The sequence below is a fragment of the Eubalaena glacialis genome, chromosome 1 (assembly GCF_028564815.1).
Source record: "Eubalaena glacialis isolate mEubGla1 chromosome 1, mEubGla1.1.hap2.+ XY, whole genome shotgun sequence".
NCBI classification, from domain to species: domain Eukaryota; kingdom Metazoa; phylum Chordata; class Mammalia; order Artiodactyla; family Balaenidae; genus Eubalaena; species Eubalaena glacialis.
In genome coordinates, this window is record NC_083716.1 from 39,049,418 (window position 1) to 39,064,505 (window position 15,088).

A 15,088-nucleotide genomic window follows, 5' to 3' on the forward strand; every position below is an offset into this window, starting at 1 on the left:
AATTGGATATTGGTGTACAGAAGCAGAGTATACAATCAGTTGCATACCATACTTGTTCCATTTGGGGACTGGAAATAGGTTACCTAGGTTAGAGTCATTGCTTTATTGCCAATTTTATGTTTTCCTTAGTTCATTGCTGTCTAAGCTGAAATTGATCACTGCCTCACAGACTACAGAAAGTTAATTTGAGAATGATTTGTTATGTCATGAATGTGTGACACTTGATAATCATACTTAATAACATATAAAGATATGGTGTCACTTATTGGTTACAAGAACATGCCATAAAATACTGATGGTTGCATTAAAAAATGTAACCCTTTCTTCCCCCCAAACATTTAAAAATTTACAATAGTTAAAATTCCACTTGAGGCACTTCCCTGGTGGTCCAGTGGTTAAGACCCCGTGCTCCTAATGCAGGGGGCCTGGGTTCAAACCCTGGTCAGGGAACTAGATCCTGCATGCCACAACTAAGAGCCCCGGCACAGCCAAATAAATATTATAAAAAGAAAAGAAATTAAAAAAAGAAATCGATTTGAATGCTGTCTGGTCCTTCTATAAAATCTGAATTCAGTAATCATTATTTTGGCACATAACTTTCATGTTTGTGGATGTCATCATACTCCATGTTTTGATGCATTCTTTAAAATGTAGTTAAGAAATATATGTTTTGAAAGATGGACTTTCTGAGGTCATAAAGGCCTATAACTCCCCCCCCCCCGCCAGTACTCTGTATTTAAGTAGTTTTACAGATATTTATTTTTCCACCATTTGGACAAATATTTTATTAAACCTTGAAAGTAAATAAACTAGTCCAAAAAAGAAAGAAAGAAAAGTTGGTCACTAATAAGGTAATGTATTTTCCACTAATGGGGATTATCTCAAATTTGGATTTGTTTGTCCCAATACTTCTTTTGTTCCTCATCCTAAATCTTGTATTTGCATGCAGTACTTACGAAGTAAAGCCTTTGTCAAAAACATCCATCTTAAAGAGGGGTTTGAATTTTTAAGTCTCTACAAAGCACAAAATAATAAACACATTTTTAATCCTGTTGAAAATGGTTGTAAAAGTATCAAAGTTCTAAAAACTAGTTAAAAGGTTATAAAACTAATAAATAAAGCTAAATGCCTCACATTCATTTGCAGAACCACTCGTTTATCTTCATAAATATTAACATGGTGGAGTCCACTTCAACAAAGGATATAGAAAACATGCCATTTTCAAATAGTATTATTGCTGTACTCACTGATAAAGTATCAGATGAGACAACATGAATCTTAGTGAAACTTAACATACATACAGAAATGGGGATTAAACAGTTGAATAAATAATTTTAAAGCTAACACTCATGTAATTACCACCCAGGTCAAGAAGTGAGCATTGATTGTTCCTCATGTGAACCTTATCTGTCACAGCTCCATCCTCCAGAAGATTATGAAATCCAAAAGTTTTCACTGCATGTTAAATCTTTAGACATTAGTAAATAACTGCTAAATTAATAACACTAATTATAATCCCTGAAATAATTGGAAAAACTTAATCCTACTAGGAGGTACCAAAACTAAACTATTAGGAATAAAATATTCAAAGTGATAAATGAATACTTTGAAACAAGTATGACAGTCTGAGAGTATTCCATGTGTTTATGAAGTGATGGTGTAGCTGCAAAGTCAACAAAATATGAAGAGTTTTGCATCATTAGTTCTAAAAACCTGAGATTCAAGTAATACATATTAAAAGTTTGCTAGTAGACCTGCATTCCATATTAAATTATATGATCAAAATAATAAATGTAATAATTCCATATGTTATCCCATATGTTTTCAGCTTTACTTGAATTCGATGGCATTAGACTATATTCTGTATTGTTCACATGAGCCATCTAAAAGTGTCAGTAGAAAGTTCAAATTTAACTGACTTAACTAAACTTTTAGTACCTAAATGAACGTAGTTAAAAATTGCAAGGACTGCTTGACAATATTAACATATACTGGCAGTGCTTATGGATTTAAGTTTTTAAATCAGCTTTAGAAGGGTTTAGTTTAAAATGATTAAACATGAGTTAGTTGAATCTTGAAGAATTACTAAGACCGCTAGAAAAATCTATGTGTGCTTGAGGAGTTTGAACATTATTTTGAAATGTGTGGCACGAAAAAAATTTGCTAGGTTATAGAACCAAGCTCAAGTTTCTCATTTTTAAAAAAATGTAAGTTTTGGGGGCGGCGGTTATATTAAAGTACTTATTTTTCTTCCCTCATATTTTGTTTTTTATTTTTATTACATAGTAGGAATATTTTGGGTAACTCCAAATTCTCTCCATTTTACCCCAGCATGCTGCCTATATTGTCTTTATTTATTTATTTGGCCATGGCGTGTGGGATCTTAACTCCCCAACCAGGGATGGAACCCAGGCCCCAGCAATAAAGCACCGAGTCCTAACCACTGGACCGCCAGGGAATTCCCAATATTGTCATTCTTTAAGTGCTATTACATGAGAAAAGTCGAGAAACTCTAGATTAAGCAAATAGTTAAAGAAGTCTGCAGATGATGATTTTTGTCAGGCCTGTCTGTAAATGATCTGTAGTCAGGGCCATAATTTTAGTATTATATTAACTTAAAAAATGCTACCTCATTTTAGATGAAAAACAGTTGGTGATGATTCCCCAAATGCTCAAGACCTCAACCTGTTTAGATCTTTTATATATTAAAAGACTTACCTTAAATTGCATTTAGCAGCAAATTGCTGTCAATGGAGACTCTAGGTTAATAATACAGTTTTATTTCTAGGAAATTAAAACAGGAGTGACTGGTGATTTCTTTTTAAGAAAAGATCATTATCTTAAGTCTCTGAGCAATAGCAAAACAGTGTTTTCTACAGTCTGTTTTGAAGTTGTTCATTTTCTCTGGGCTGTTGTCATTGTGCTAGAGTGCTCTTAGCTTGTGAAGGGGAAGGGCATTAGACGATTTTATTTGTCAGCCGTTGCTCAAGAGGTGTGAGTTTGGATGTCAAGATGACTGTCTTTAATATCCTGAACTGGACCATTTCATGAAGGGAGGAAGCACAAGGGTGCTATAATCCCAAATACATGTCATCACTGACACAAACTTAGAATATAGCACCTTCCTTTCTACTATAAGAAAAGATTAATAAAAATGGAAGTGAATATTGTGAAAAAGTTTAGTGTGGACAGAATTAATATTATGTTGATTATCCCATAAACTAGCAAATATCTCCTTCTCTTAAAGGAAATAATACAATAACATGTTAATTTCCAGGTGTCCTTCTCTATGGGCCTCCAGGCTGTGGTAAAACGTTGATTGCCAAGGCTACAGCCAAAGAAGCAGGTTGTCGATTTATTAACCTTCAGCCTTCAACACTGACGGATAAGTGGTATGGAGAATCTCAGAAACTGGCTGCTGCTGTTTTCTCCCTTGCCATAAAGCTACAGCCTTCCATCATCTTTATAGACGAAATAGGTATGCTATGTTTTCTAAACAGTGTGCAGTGGACTTTCGTGTACATATTTCCTCATGCATATGTTTGTCCAGGGTAGATATCTAGAAGTTGAACCATTAGGTTGTGTGATGTGTCCATCTTCAACCTCACTAGGATTACCAGTTCTTCAAAGTGGTTATACCCGTTTACACTCGCACCAGTATACAGTTTGTTTCCCTACATACTCCCCCAAAACTTACCTTTTCAGGCAGTATCGTTAATTTTTGTCAACTTAAAGAGCAAAAATTATCTCATCATTGTTTTATGTTTCCCTGCTTACTAGTAAATTTGTGCATCTTTTAACATGTTGATTAGCCGTTTAGGTTTCCTTGCTTGTAAATTGCTGGTTTTTCTTTGGGGTTATTTGCAGTTTTCTTAGTAATTCTTTGATGAGGTTTTATTATGATTGCAAATATTTTCTAGACTGGCTTGTCTTTTCACTTTATGATAGTTTCTTTTATGGAGATTTAAATTTAAATGTAATTACATTTATCAGTTTTTTTCCTTTATGGTTTATACTTCTTGTGTCTGGTTTACAAATCCCTTCACTACCTCCATAAATACTCTCTTTTTTAAAATATATAACGTGAAGTAGGAATCTAGTTTAATTCCTTGCCATATGGACAGTCAACTTATAAATAGATCATCTTTCTCTGTATGTCATGACTTTTATATTAGTGGACTTTTTCTCTATTTTATGGATCATCTATATTTTTGTTATAATTTATATATTATAATAAAGCTACAATAATTAAAACTGTAGCTTTGAATGAATTTACTATTATATGTAATATGATAAGCTATATAGAAATACATAGAGAGAAAGATAGGTATAGATATAAAGTATTTTGGTTACTTGTTTGCCTTGTGTATCTTTCTCATCAATTTATTCCATTTATTTTGGATTTTTGCTTTGACTTTTGCACAAAGGAGCATATAGCTGGATTTTTAAAAATTTTAATCTAAGGCTCTTTAACCAGGAACTGTGGTCAGTTTGTTTTCATTTTGATAGCTGATATATCTAGATTTATTTCTACCACATAACTGTGTGCTTTTTATGGATATTTACCAATCTAGTGGACTTCTGTGCTTTTTTTATTCCCTTTTCCCTCACACAGGTTTAGAAGTTACGTACAGTTGACCCTTGAACAACAGGTTTGAATGGGTCCACTTATACATGGATTTTTCTCAACAGTAAAAACTCTTATCACCACATGAACTGCAGCTACGGAGGAACCGTGGATATGGAGGGCCAACTGTAAATTATACGTGGATCTTGGACTATGGAAAGGCTCAGCGCCCATAACTCTTACCTTCTTCAAGGGTCAACTGTATTCTTTTTCTTTTAGCATACATTTAGCATAGCTACTTGTCTTAGAAGTCTAGGCTAATTATTTCTCGCCTCTTCCCAAATAATACAGGGACCTTAGAACTCTTGAATACTAATCATTCCTCTCATCTCTTATATGTTTTTGTTAACAGTTTCTCTTGTTTTTTACTTTTCCATATTAGTTGTTATTTTTGTACTGGCAGTGCTTGTTTAGAGATCCACTTTGCCAGTTATTTTGCTCACTATTACTTCTTGCACCTGCCTTTTCTGGATTTAATTTCCTTCTTACTGAAGTCTGTCAAAATTCTTTCAGCAACGATTGTGAGTACAGTGAGTTGTCTTTATGTGAAAATGTGTTGACTCTGTTTTTACTTTTAAATGTTACAGAATTATTTTCTTTCAGCGTTTTAAAGCTAGAAGTCTGTTGCCTACCAGTCTTTCTTGTCGCTTTTGAGAATTCTGCTTATAGCCTAATATTTCTTTGTAATTAATCTATCTTTTCTCTCTAGTTGCTATTGAATATTGCAAGACTTCTGTTTCATTATATATATATATATTTTTTTTTTCTTCAACTCTACTTAATTTTGAGTCATTTCCATAGTTGTAGCATCTAGTTCTCTACCATATTTCATCAGTTCTAAAACATACTGTTTTATTTTAGTTTTTTACATTTTAACATCCCTGAAATTGGGATAGCATGTTATAATTTAATTGGCAGTATTTAAAAATTTTTGTTGATACATAAAATAATGGTGCAACTCAAAAGTCAGTCAGTCATTGAGTAAGTAATAAAAAGCGATTCTTTGCTTGGCTTTGTTCAATCTTGCAACAATTGGGTTTGTATTCTGCCAATTATATTTGAACTTTAGAAGTTCTGTTTGTTTATTTTTCAAATTTATCTATTTTCACTATAACTTGCTCTTCTGTTAAAATTTCAGTCCCTTTTATGTCTTCAAAATTTAAAACATACTATTTTTATATAGTTCTTTGGATTGTTCTGTTTGAAATTTTACTTCTTTATATCGTTAACTCTCTTTCATAGTAATTTGTTTCCGTGTGTCATTTCTAACTCTAGATTGCTTAGGACTTGCTTTTATATGAGAATTCTGTGTTGCCTAAAATAATCCAGAATAGTTTTTCTGTCTTCCACTTAGAGGCTTTAGGCTCTAATTTCTCAACTTGGATGTTCCTAGCCTGAATGACAGTTTGAATTTAGACTTCAGGCCTGAGAGAGAGAGCCCCTGTGATCTTGGTTTTTAGTTTTTCAGGGGGGACATATTTCCCTCCAGAGCCCAGGCCAAGACAGACAAGCGTCCTTAACTCCCTGTAGTGGTGAGCAGAATTTTTTTTCTTGTCTATACTTTCTGTGAGTGTACATCCTTTTGGGCATCTCGGCTTCAGCATGGATATTAACACCAAAGCAGAACCTCCTGATGCTACCCATGCATACCTGTTGTGTACACAAACACACACACAAACAGTGGCATAATCACCTCAAAATCTCACCATTCTTTTTTTCAGTTCTCTCTTTTTCTGATCTCTAGGATTTTTTTTCTTTCCTTCTTGCAATCTCAGATATTCAGTAACCTTTTTTTTTTTTAATTACTAAACTTTATTTTTTAGAACAGTTTTAAGTTTACAGAAGACCTGAGCAGAAAGTACAGAGTTCCCATATCCACCCCCCCCATAGTTTCCCTATTATCGATACTTTGTGTTAATGTGATATATTTGTTATAATTAATGAACCATTACTGGTATGTTATTAATAACTAAAGTCCATAGTTTATATTAAGGTCCATTCTGTGTTGTACAGTTCTGTGGTCTTTGACAAATGCATAATATCATGTATCTACCCTTACAATATCAGGCAGAATAGTTTCACCACCCTAAAAATCCCCTGTGTTCTACCTGTTCATCCCTCTCAAACTCCTCCCTCCCAGACTCCTAGCTGCACTGTCTCTATTGTTTTGCCTTTTACAGAATATCATACAGTTGGAATCATATAACATGTAGCTTTCTCAGACTGGTTTCTTTCACTTAGCAGTATGCATTTGTTTCCTCCATTACATTTTTATGGCTTGGTAGCTCATTTCTTTATATTGCTGAATCATATTCCATTGTATGGTTGTACCACAGTTTGTTTATCCATTCATCTATTAAAGGACCTGTTGGTTGCTTCCAGTTTTGTGCAATTATGAGTAAAGCTGCTAACAACAGAGATATGCAAGATTTTGTGTGGACTTAAGTTTCCAACTCAACTGGGTAAATACCTAGGTGCTCAATTGCTGGATCGTATGGAAAATCTGTGTTTAACTTTGTAAGAAACTACCAAATGTATTTCAAAGTGGCTATTTGCACTTAAAAGTTCCACCAGCAGTTCTACCATTTTGCAGTTCTACCAGCAGTAAATGAGAGGTCCTGTTTCTCTACTCCTCTCCAGCACTTGGTATTACCAATTTTTTGGATTTTAGCTATCCTAATAAGTGTGTAGTGGTATCTCGTTTTAATTTGCACTTCCCCAGTGACGTATATTGTTGAGCATCTTTTCATATGCTTATTTGCCATCTGTATATCTTCTTTGGTGGGGTCTCTGTTCATATCTTTTGCTCATTTTTTAACTGGGTTGTTTTCTTGTTGAATTTTAAGAGTTCTTTGTATATCTTGGATACAAGTCCTTTATCAGGTATGTGTTTTATACAATAAATATTTTTTTCCAGTCTGTGGCTTCTCTTTTCTCTTAACAATGTCTTCCACAGGGCAGGAATTTTATTTTTAATAAACTCCGACTTACACATTTTTTTCTTGGATGGATTGTGCTTTTGGTGTTGTATGTAAAAGTTCATCACCAAACTCAGGGTTCCCTAAATTTTCTCCTGTATTATCTTCATAAGTTTTATAGCTTTTTGTTTTACATTTAGGTCTGTGTTCTGTTTTGAGTTAATTTTTGTGAAATGTATAAGGTCTGTGTCGAGGTCTGTTTTTTTGCATATGGATGCCTGATTGTTCTAGCACTATTTATCAGATATGCATTAACTTTAAAAAAAATACCTTATTCAGTCTTTTTGTCAGTGTTTACATACATGTCTTTTTCCACCCTCTTTAGCATTCTGAGCTTTTATATTTAAAGTGTGTCTCGTGTAAGCAATACACAATTGGGTTTTGTTTTTTTTTTTATCCAGTCTAATATCTTAAACAGGTAATTACATACTCTAGACCATTTACATTTAATGTAACTACTGATATAGTTAGGTTATTTATACTTTGATCCAGAATTTTAAGTTTTTCATACTATTTTAAGCTGCCATCTTGCCAGAACCACTTCTTAGAAATGAAGATAATTTAAGAATAATTAATAGCAGAATTACGGTGGTTAGGTAGGCAGCTAAACTTACACAGTTTATCTTTAAAAAATAAGCAATTTTTTTTTTTTAATTTTTTTTTTTTAATTTATTTATGGCTGTGTTGGGTCTTTGTTTCTGTGCGAGGGCTTTCTCCAGTTGTGGCAAGCGGGGGCCACTCTTCATCGCGGTGTGCGGGCCTCTCACTATCGCGGCCTCTCTTCTTGCGGAGCACAGGCTCCAGACGCGCAGGCTCAGTAATTGTGGCTCACGGGCCCAGTTGCTCCGCGGCATGTGGGATCTTCCCAGACCAGGGCTCGAACCCGTGTCCCCTGCATTGGCAGGCAGATTCTCAACCACTGCGCCACCAGGGAAGCCCAAGCAATTTTTAAATGACTAGATTTTATACATCCAGAATAAATGGGTACGTTTATTGTACATGGTACAACACATGGTACAATACATGGTCCAACAATGGTACATATTGTACACGATTAGAACTGTAAAAGAAAATACAGGATATATGTTTGCCATCACAAAGCTATCATGTCACAGTAATGTGTTTTTGCTGTAATTACTTTTTTAAAAAATTTTTTGTTTTTTAAAGCTTGGACCCAGCACATTAAAAAGCATTTTCATGTCACTTGCATGTATGATTGACTTCAAGTTTTAGTTTTAATGTTGAAATGTGAAAGTTATTGAGAAATGCCAGTGATTTGAAGGGATACAAGACAAAACATTTGAAATAGGATTGTACTGGAAAATACAGAATTTGTTTTTATTGTCTTTTTTTCGTTCTTAGGATATACCACCTTTCAGTCCTTTCGTTCTAGAAGGAAAATATTTTCCCCCTTTTAAAAGTATTTCATGTTCATTATCGATAATTTGGAAGACAGAAAAGAATTCAAGAGAAATTTAAAATTGTCCATCAGTATCACTGAGAGATAACCAAAGTTATTAGCATTTTGGTGTATTTCATTAAAGGTTTTTTTACCCTGTATAATGTATATGTACATGCATGCCAGCATGTATGTTTTAAACCATTTCCTGTCCTATATTTTCCCACTTAATAGTGTTTTGAGATTTTCCAGTATCATTTTTATTTATCACCAGGAAAAGTGTATGAGGAAAAAGTATGTGATCCCATAATTAAGAACGCATAGGATGCAGAGAACCTGGAAAGTTAGGGCAAAAGCACACAGACTTTTGCTCTAAGACACTACGTGATCCTTTTTTAGCTTCTCAGCACTAGATCCTTTATTTCTTTTATGTATGTTGGTATGAATGTATTTTTAGGAAAGAAATGAGGATTGTGAATTGATTGTTTTAATTTGCTGGATAATTTGTCAAAGTGGTTATATCAGAATAATGTGTGAAAAGGCATCTTTGAACCCTTTTCTTTGTAATCTTTCATAAAATTGTCAGCTTTTAATTAATGATTTGAAATTATGTAAAGAATAATTTATTATTGATTTGTAAGGTTAAGGATTTTTTCCTTCTAGACTCCTTTCTACGAAACCGTTCAAGTTCTGACCATGAAGCTACAGCCATGATGAAAGCTCAGTTTATGAGTCTCTGGGATGGATTGGATACTGATCACAGCTGCCAGGTATTTGAAAGTAATCTGCTTTAATTTGTGTTATTCGTGGTGGTGGTGTTAATAGAAAATTTGGCTGCTTGTTAAGCTTATTTACAAAATTATTTTTCATAGCTTATACTTACCAATAAATGACGAGAATCTGAAAGAATGTGGTTTGTATATGTCTTCATCCATTTTGAGGGCTTCGTAATTAATAAAATGTTAAAAAGATTTCCCAAATGCTCAAAACAAATACAAGAATAAGAGAGAAAACCAGGGTATTAGAACCATCTATGTCAAGGAAAAGGAAGTGACTAGTAGCTATGAGTATTCTGTACATTTCGTTTGACTCTTACCATAAATCCTTATAGTCTTTACTCTCAGTTCTTATGTCACTTTTTTTTTTAATATATATAGTCGTGTGTGTATGTTAATCCCAAACTCCTAATTTATCCCTCTCTCCCACCTCTCCCCTTTGGTAACCATAAGTTTGTTTTCTATGTCTGTGAGTCTGTTTCTGTTTTGTAAGTTGATTTGTATCATTTTTTTAGATTCCACATATAAGTGATATCATGTGATATTTGTCATTCTCTGTCTGAAATACTTCACTTAATATGATAACCTCTAGGTCCATCCATATTGCTGCAAATGGCATTATTTTATTCCTTTTTGTGGCTGAATAATATTCCACTGTATATATGTACCACATCTTCCTTGTCCATTCATGTGTCAGTGGGCATTTAGGTTGCTTCCATGTCTTGGCTGTTGTAAATTGTCCTGCTGTGACCTTTGGGGTGAATGTATCTTTTCGAATTATGGTTTTCTCCAGATATATGCCCAGGAGTGGGATTGCTGGATCCTATGGTACCTCTATTTTTAGTTTTTTAAGGAACCTCCATACTGTTCTCCATAGTGGCTATACCAATTTACATTCCCACCAACAGTGTAGGAAGATTCCCTTTTCTCCACACCTTCTCCAGCATTTATTGTTTGTACACTTTTTAATGATGGCCATTCTGACTGCTGTAAGGTGATACCTCATTGTAGTTTTGATTTGCATTTTTCTAATAATTAGCGATCTTGAGCATCTTTTCATGAGCTTTTTGACCATCTATATGTCTTCTTTGAAGAAATGTCTGTTTAGGTCTTATGCCCATTTTTTGATTGGGTTGTGTGTTTTTTTGATGTTGAGCTGCATTGAGCTGTTTGTAATATTTTGGAGATTAATAATTAGATCCCATGTGTTTATTTTTGTTTTTATTTTCATTACTCTAGGAGGTGGATCCAAAATGATCTTGCACAATTTATGTCAAAGAGTTTTCCTCTAAGAGTTTTATAGTATATGGTCTTACATCTGGGTCTTTAATCCTTTTTTTTTTTAATTAATTTTTACTGGAGTATAGTTGCTTTACAATGTTGTGTTAGTTTCTGCTGTACAGCAAAATGAATCAGCTATACATATACATATATCCCCTCTTTTTTGGATTTCCTTCTCATTTAGGTCACCACAGTGCACTAAGTAGAGTTTCCTGTTCTATACAGTATGTTCTCATTAGTTCTCTATTTTATACGTAGTATCATAGTGTATAGTGTCAATCCCAATCTCCCAATTCCTCCCATCCCCCCTTTCCCCATTAGTATACATACATTTTTTCTCTACGTCTGTGTCTCTATTTCTGCTTTGCATATAAGATCATCTATACCATTTTTCTAAATTCCACATATATGCGTTAATATACGATATTTGTTTTTCTCTTTCTGACTTACTTCACTCTGTATGACACTCTCTAGGTCCATCCACGTCTCTACAAATGACCCAATTTTGTTCCTTTTTATGGATGAGTAATATTCCATTGTATATATGTACCACATCTTCTTTTTTTTTTTTTTTAAACATCTTTATTGAAGTATAATTGCTTTACAATGGTGTGTTAGCTTCTGCTTTATAACAAAGTGAATCAGTTATACATATACATATGTTCCCATATCTCTTCCCTCTTGCATCTCCCTCCCTCCCACCCTCCCTATCCCACCCCTCTAGGTGGTCACAAAGCACCGAGCTGATCTCCCTGTGCTATGCGGCTGCTTCCCACTAGCTATCTATTTTACATTTGGTAGTGTATATATGTCCATGACACTCTCTCACCCTGTCACATCTCACCCCTCCCCCTCCCCATATCCTCAAGTCCATTCTCTAGTAGGTCTGTGTCTTTATTCCCATCTTGCCACTAGGTTCTTCATGACCTTTTTTTTTTTTTTCCCTTAGATTCCATATATATGTGTTAGCATACTGTATTTGTTTTTCTCTTTCTGACTTACTTCACTCTGTATGACAGACTCTAACTCCATCCACCTCATTACAAATACCTCCATTTCATTTCTTTTTATGGCTGACTAATATTCCATTGTATATATGTGCCACATCTTCTTTATCCATTCATCCGATGATGGACACCTAGGTTGCTTCCATGTCCTGGCTATTGTAAACAGAGCTGCAATGAATATTTTGGTACATGACTCTTTCTGAATTATGGTTTTCTCAGAGTATATGCCCAGTAGTGGGATTGCTGGGTCGTATGGTAGTACTATTTTTAGTTTTTTAAGGAACCTCCATACTGTTCTCCATAGTGGCTGTATCAATTTACATTCCCACCAACAGTGCAAGAGTGTTCCCTTTTCTCCACACCCTCTCCAGCATTTATTGTTTCTAGATTTTTTGATGATGGCCATTCTGACCGGTGTGAGATGATACCTCATTGTAGTTTTGATTTGCATTTCTCTAATGATTAATGATGTTGAGCATTCTTTCATGTGTCTGTTGGCAATCTGTATATCTTCTTTGGAGAACTGTCTATTTAGGTCTTCTGCCCATTTTTGGATTGGGTTGTTCGTTTTCTTGTTATTGAGCTGCATGAGCTGCTTGTAAATCTTGGAGATTAATCCTTTGTCAGTTGCTTCATTTGCAAATATTTTCTCCCATTCTGAGGGTTGTCTTTTGGTCTTGTTTATGGTTTCCTTTGCTGTGCAAAAGCTTTGAAGTTTCATTAGGTCTCATTTGTTTATTTTTGTTTTTATTTCCATTTCTCTAGGACCTGGGTCAAAAAGGATCTTGCTGTGATTTATGTCATAGAGTGTTCTGCCTATGTTTTCCTCTAAGAGTTTGATAGTGTCTGGCCTTACACTTAGGTCCTTAATCCATTTTGAGTTTATTTTTGTGTATGGTGTCAGGGAGTGTTCTAATTTCATACTTTTACATGTACCTGTCCAATTTTCCCAGCACCACTTATTGAAGAGGCTGTCTTTTCTCCACTGTATATGCTTGCCTCCTTTATCAAAGATAATGTGCGTGGGCTTATCTCTGGGCTTTCTATCCTGTTCCATTGATCTATATTTCTGTTTTTGTGCCAGTACCAAACTGTCTTGATTACTGTAGCTTTGTAATATAGTCTGAAGTCAGGGAGCCTGATTCCTCCAGCTCCATTTTTCGTTCTCAAGATTGCTTTGGCTATTCGGGGTCTTTTGTGTTTCCATACAAATTGTGAAATTTTTTGTTCTAGTTCTGTGAAAAATGCCAGTGGTAGTTTGATAGGGATTGCATTGAATCTGTAGATTGCTTTGGGTAGCAGAGTCATTTTCACAATGTTGATTCTTCCAATCCAAGAACATGGTATATCTCTCCATCTATTTGTATCATCTTTAATTTCTTTCATCAGTGTCCTATAATTTTCTGCATACAGGTCTTTTGTCTCCTTAGGTAGGTTTATTCCTAGATATTTTATTCTTTTTGTTGCAATGGTAAACGGGAATGTTTTCTTAATTTCACTTTCAGATTTTTCATCATTAGTATACAGGAATGCAAGAGATTTCTGTGCATTAATTTTGTATCCTGCTACTTTACCAAATTCATTGATTAGCTCTAGTAGTTTTCTGATAGCATCTTTTGGATTCTCTATGTATAGTATCATGTCATCTGCAAACAGTGACAGTTTTACTTCTTCTTTTCCGATTTGGATTCCTTTTATTTCTTTTTCTTCTCTGATTGCTGTGGCTAACACTTCCAAAACTATGTTGAATAATAGTGGTGAGAGTGGGCAACCTTGTCTTGTTCCTGATCTTAGTGGAAATGGTTTCAGTTTTTCACCATTGAGGACAATGTTGGCTGTGGGTTTGTCATATACGGCCTTTATTATGTTGAGGAAAGTTCCCTCTATGCCTACTTTCTGCAGGACTTTTATCATAAATGGGTGTTGAATTTTGTCGAAAGCTTTCTCTGCATCTATTGAGATGATCATATGGTTTTTCTCCTTCAGTTTGTTAATATGATGTATCACGTTGATTGATTTGCGTATATTGAAGAATCCTTGCATTCCTGGAATAAACCCCACTTGATCATGGTGTATAATCCTTTTAATGTGCTGTTGGATTCTGTTTGCTAGTATTTTGTTGAGGATTTTTGCATCTATGTTCATCAGTGATATTGGCCTGTAGTTTTCTTTCTTTGTGACATCTTTGTCTAGTTTTGGTATCAGGGTGATGGTGGCCTCGTAGAATGAGTTGGGGAGTGTTCCTCCCTCTGCAATATTTTGGAAGAGTTTGAGAAGGATAGGTGTTAGCTCTTCTCTAAATGTTTGGTAGAATTCGCCTGTGAAGCCATCTGGTCCTGGGCTTTTGTGTGTTGGAAGATTTTTAATCACAGTTTCAATTTCAGTGCTTGTGATTGGTCTGTTCATATTTTCTATTTCTTCCTGGTTCAGTCTTGGCAGGTTGTGCATTTCTAAGAATCTGTCCATTTCTTCCAGGTTGTCCATTTTATTGGCATAGAGTTGCTTGTAGTAATCTCTCATGATCGTTTGTATTTCTGCAGTGTCAGTGGTTACTTCTCCTTTTTCATTTCTAATTCTATTAATTTGAGTCTTCTCCTTTTTTCTCTTGATGAGTCTGGCTAATGGTTTATCAATTTTGTTTATCTTCTCAAAGAACCAGCTTTTAGTTTCATTGATTTTTGCTATTGTTTCCTTCATTTCTTTTTCATTTATTTCTGATCTGATCTTTATGATTTCTTTCCTTCTGCTAGCTTTGGGGTTTTTTTGTTCTTCTTTCTCTAACTGCTTTAGGTGCAAGGTTAGGTTGTTTATTCGAGATGTTTCCTGTTTCTTGATGTAGGCTTGTATTGCTATAAACTTCCCTCTTAGAACTGCTTTTGCTGCATCCCATAGGTTTTGGATCGTCGTGTCTCCATTGTCATTTGTTTCTAGGTATTTTTTGATTTCCCCTTTGATTTCTTCAGTGATCACTTCGTTATTAAGTAGTGTATTGTGTAGCCTCCATGTGTTTGTATTTTTTA

The 15,088-nt window shown here is 34.7% G+C and overlaps 1 protein-coding gene across 1 annotated transcript in view; it reads left to right on the top strand.

The window, feature by feature from the left end:
• Positions 1–15,088, top strand: part of ATAD1 (ATPase family AAA domain containing 1) — a 62,167-nt gene that overhangs the window by 17,594 nt on the left and 29,485 nt on the right. The window contains exons 5-6 of the mRNA XM_061195556.1: positions 3,278–3,478; positions 9,668–9,774. Coding sequence (XP_061051539.1) covers positions 3,278–3,478; positions 9,668–9,774 — 308 coding nt within the window. The remainder of the gene's footprint in view (positions 1–3,277; positions 3,479–9,667; positions 9,775–15,088) is intronic.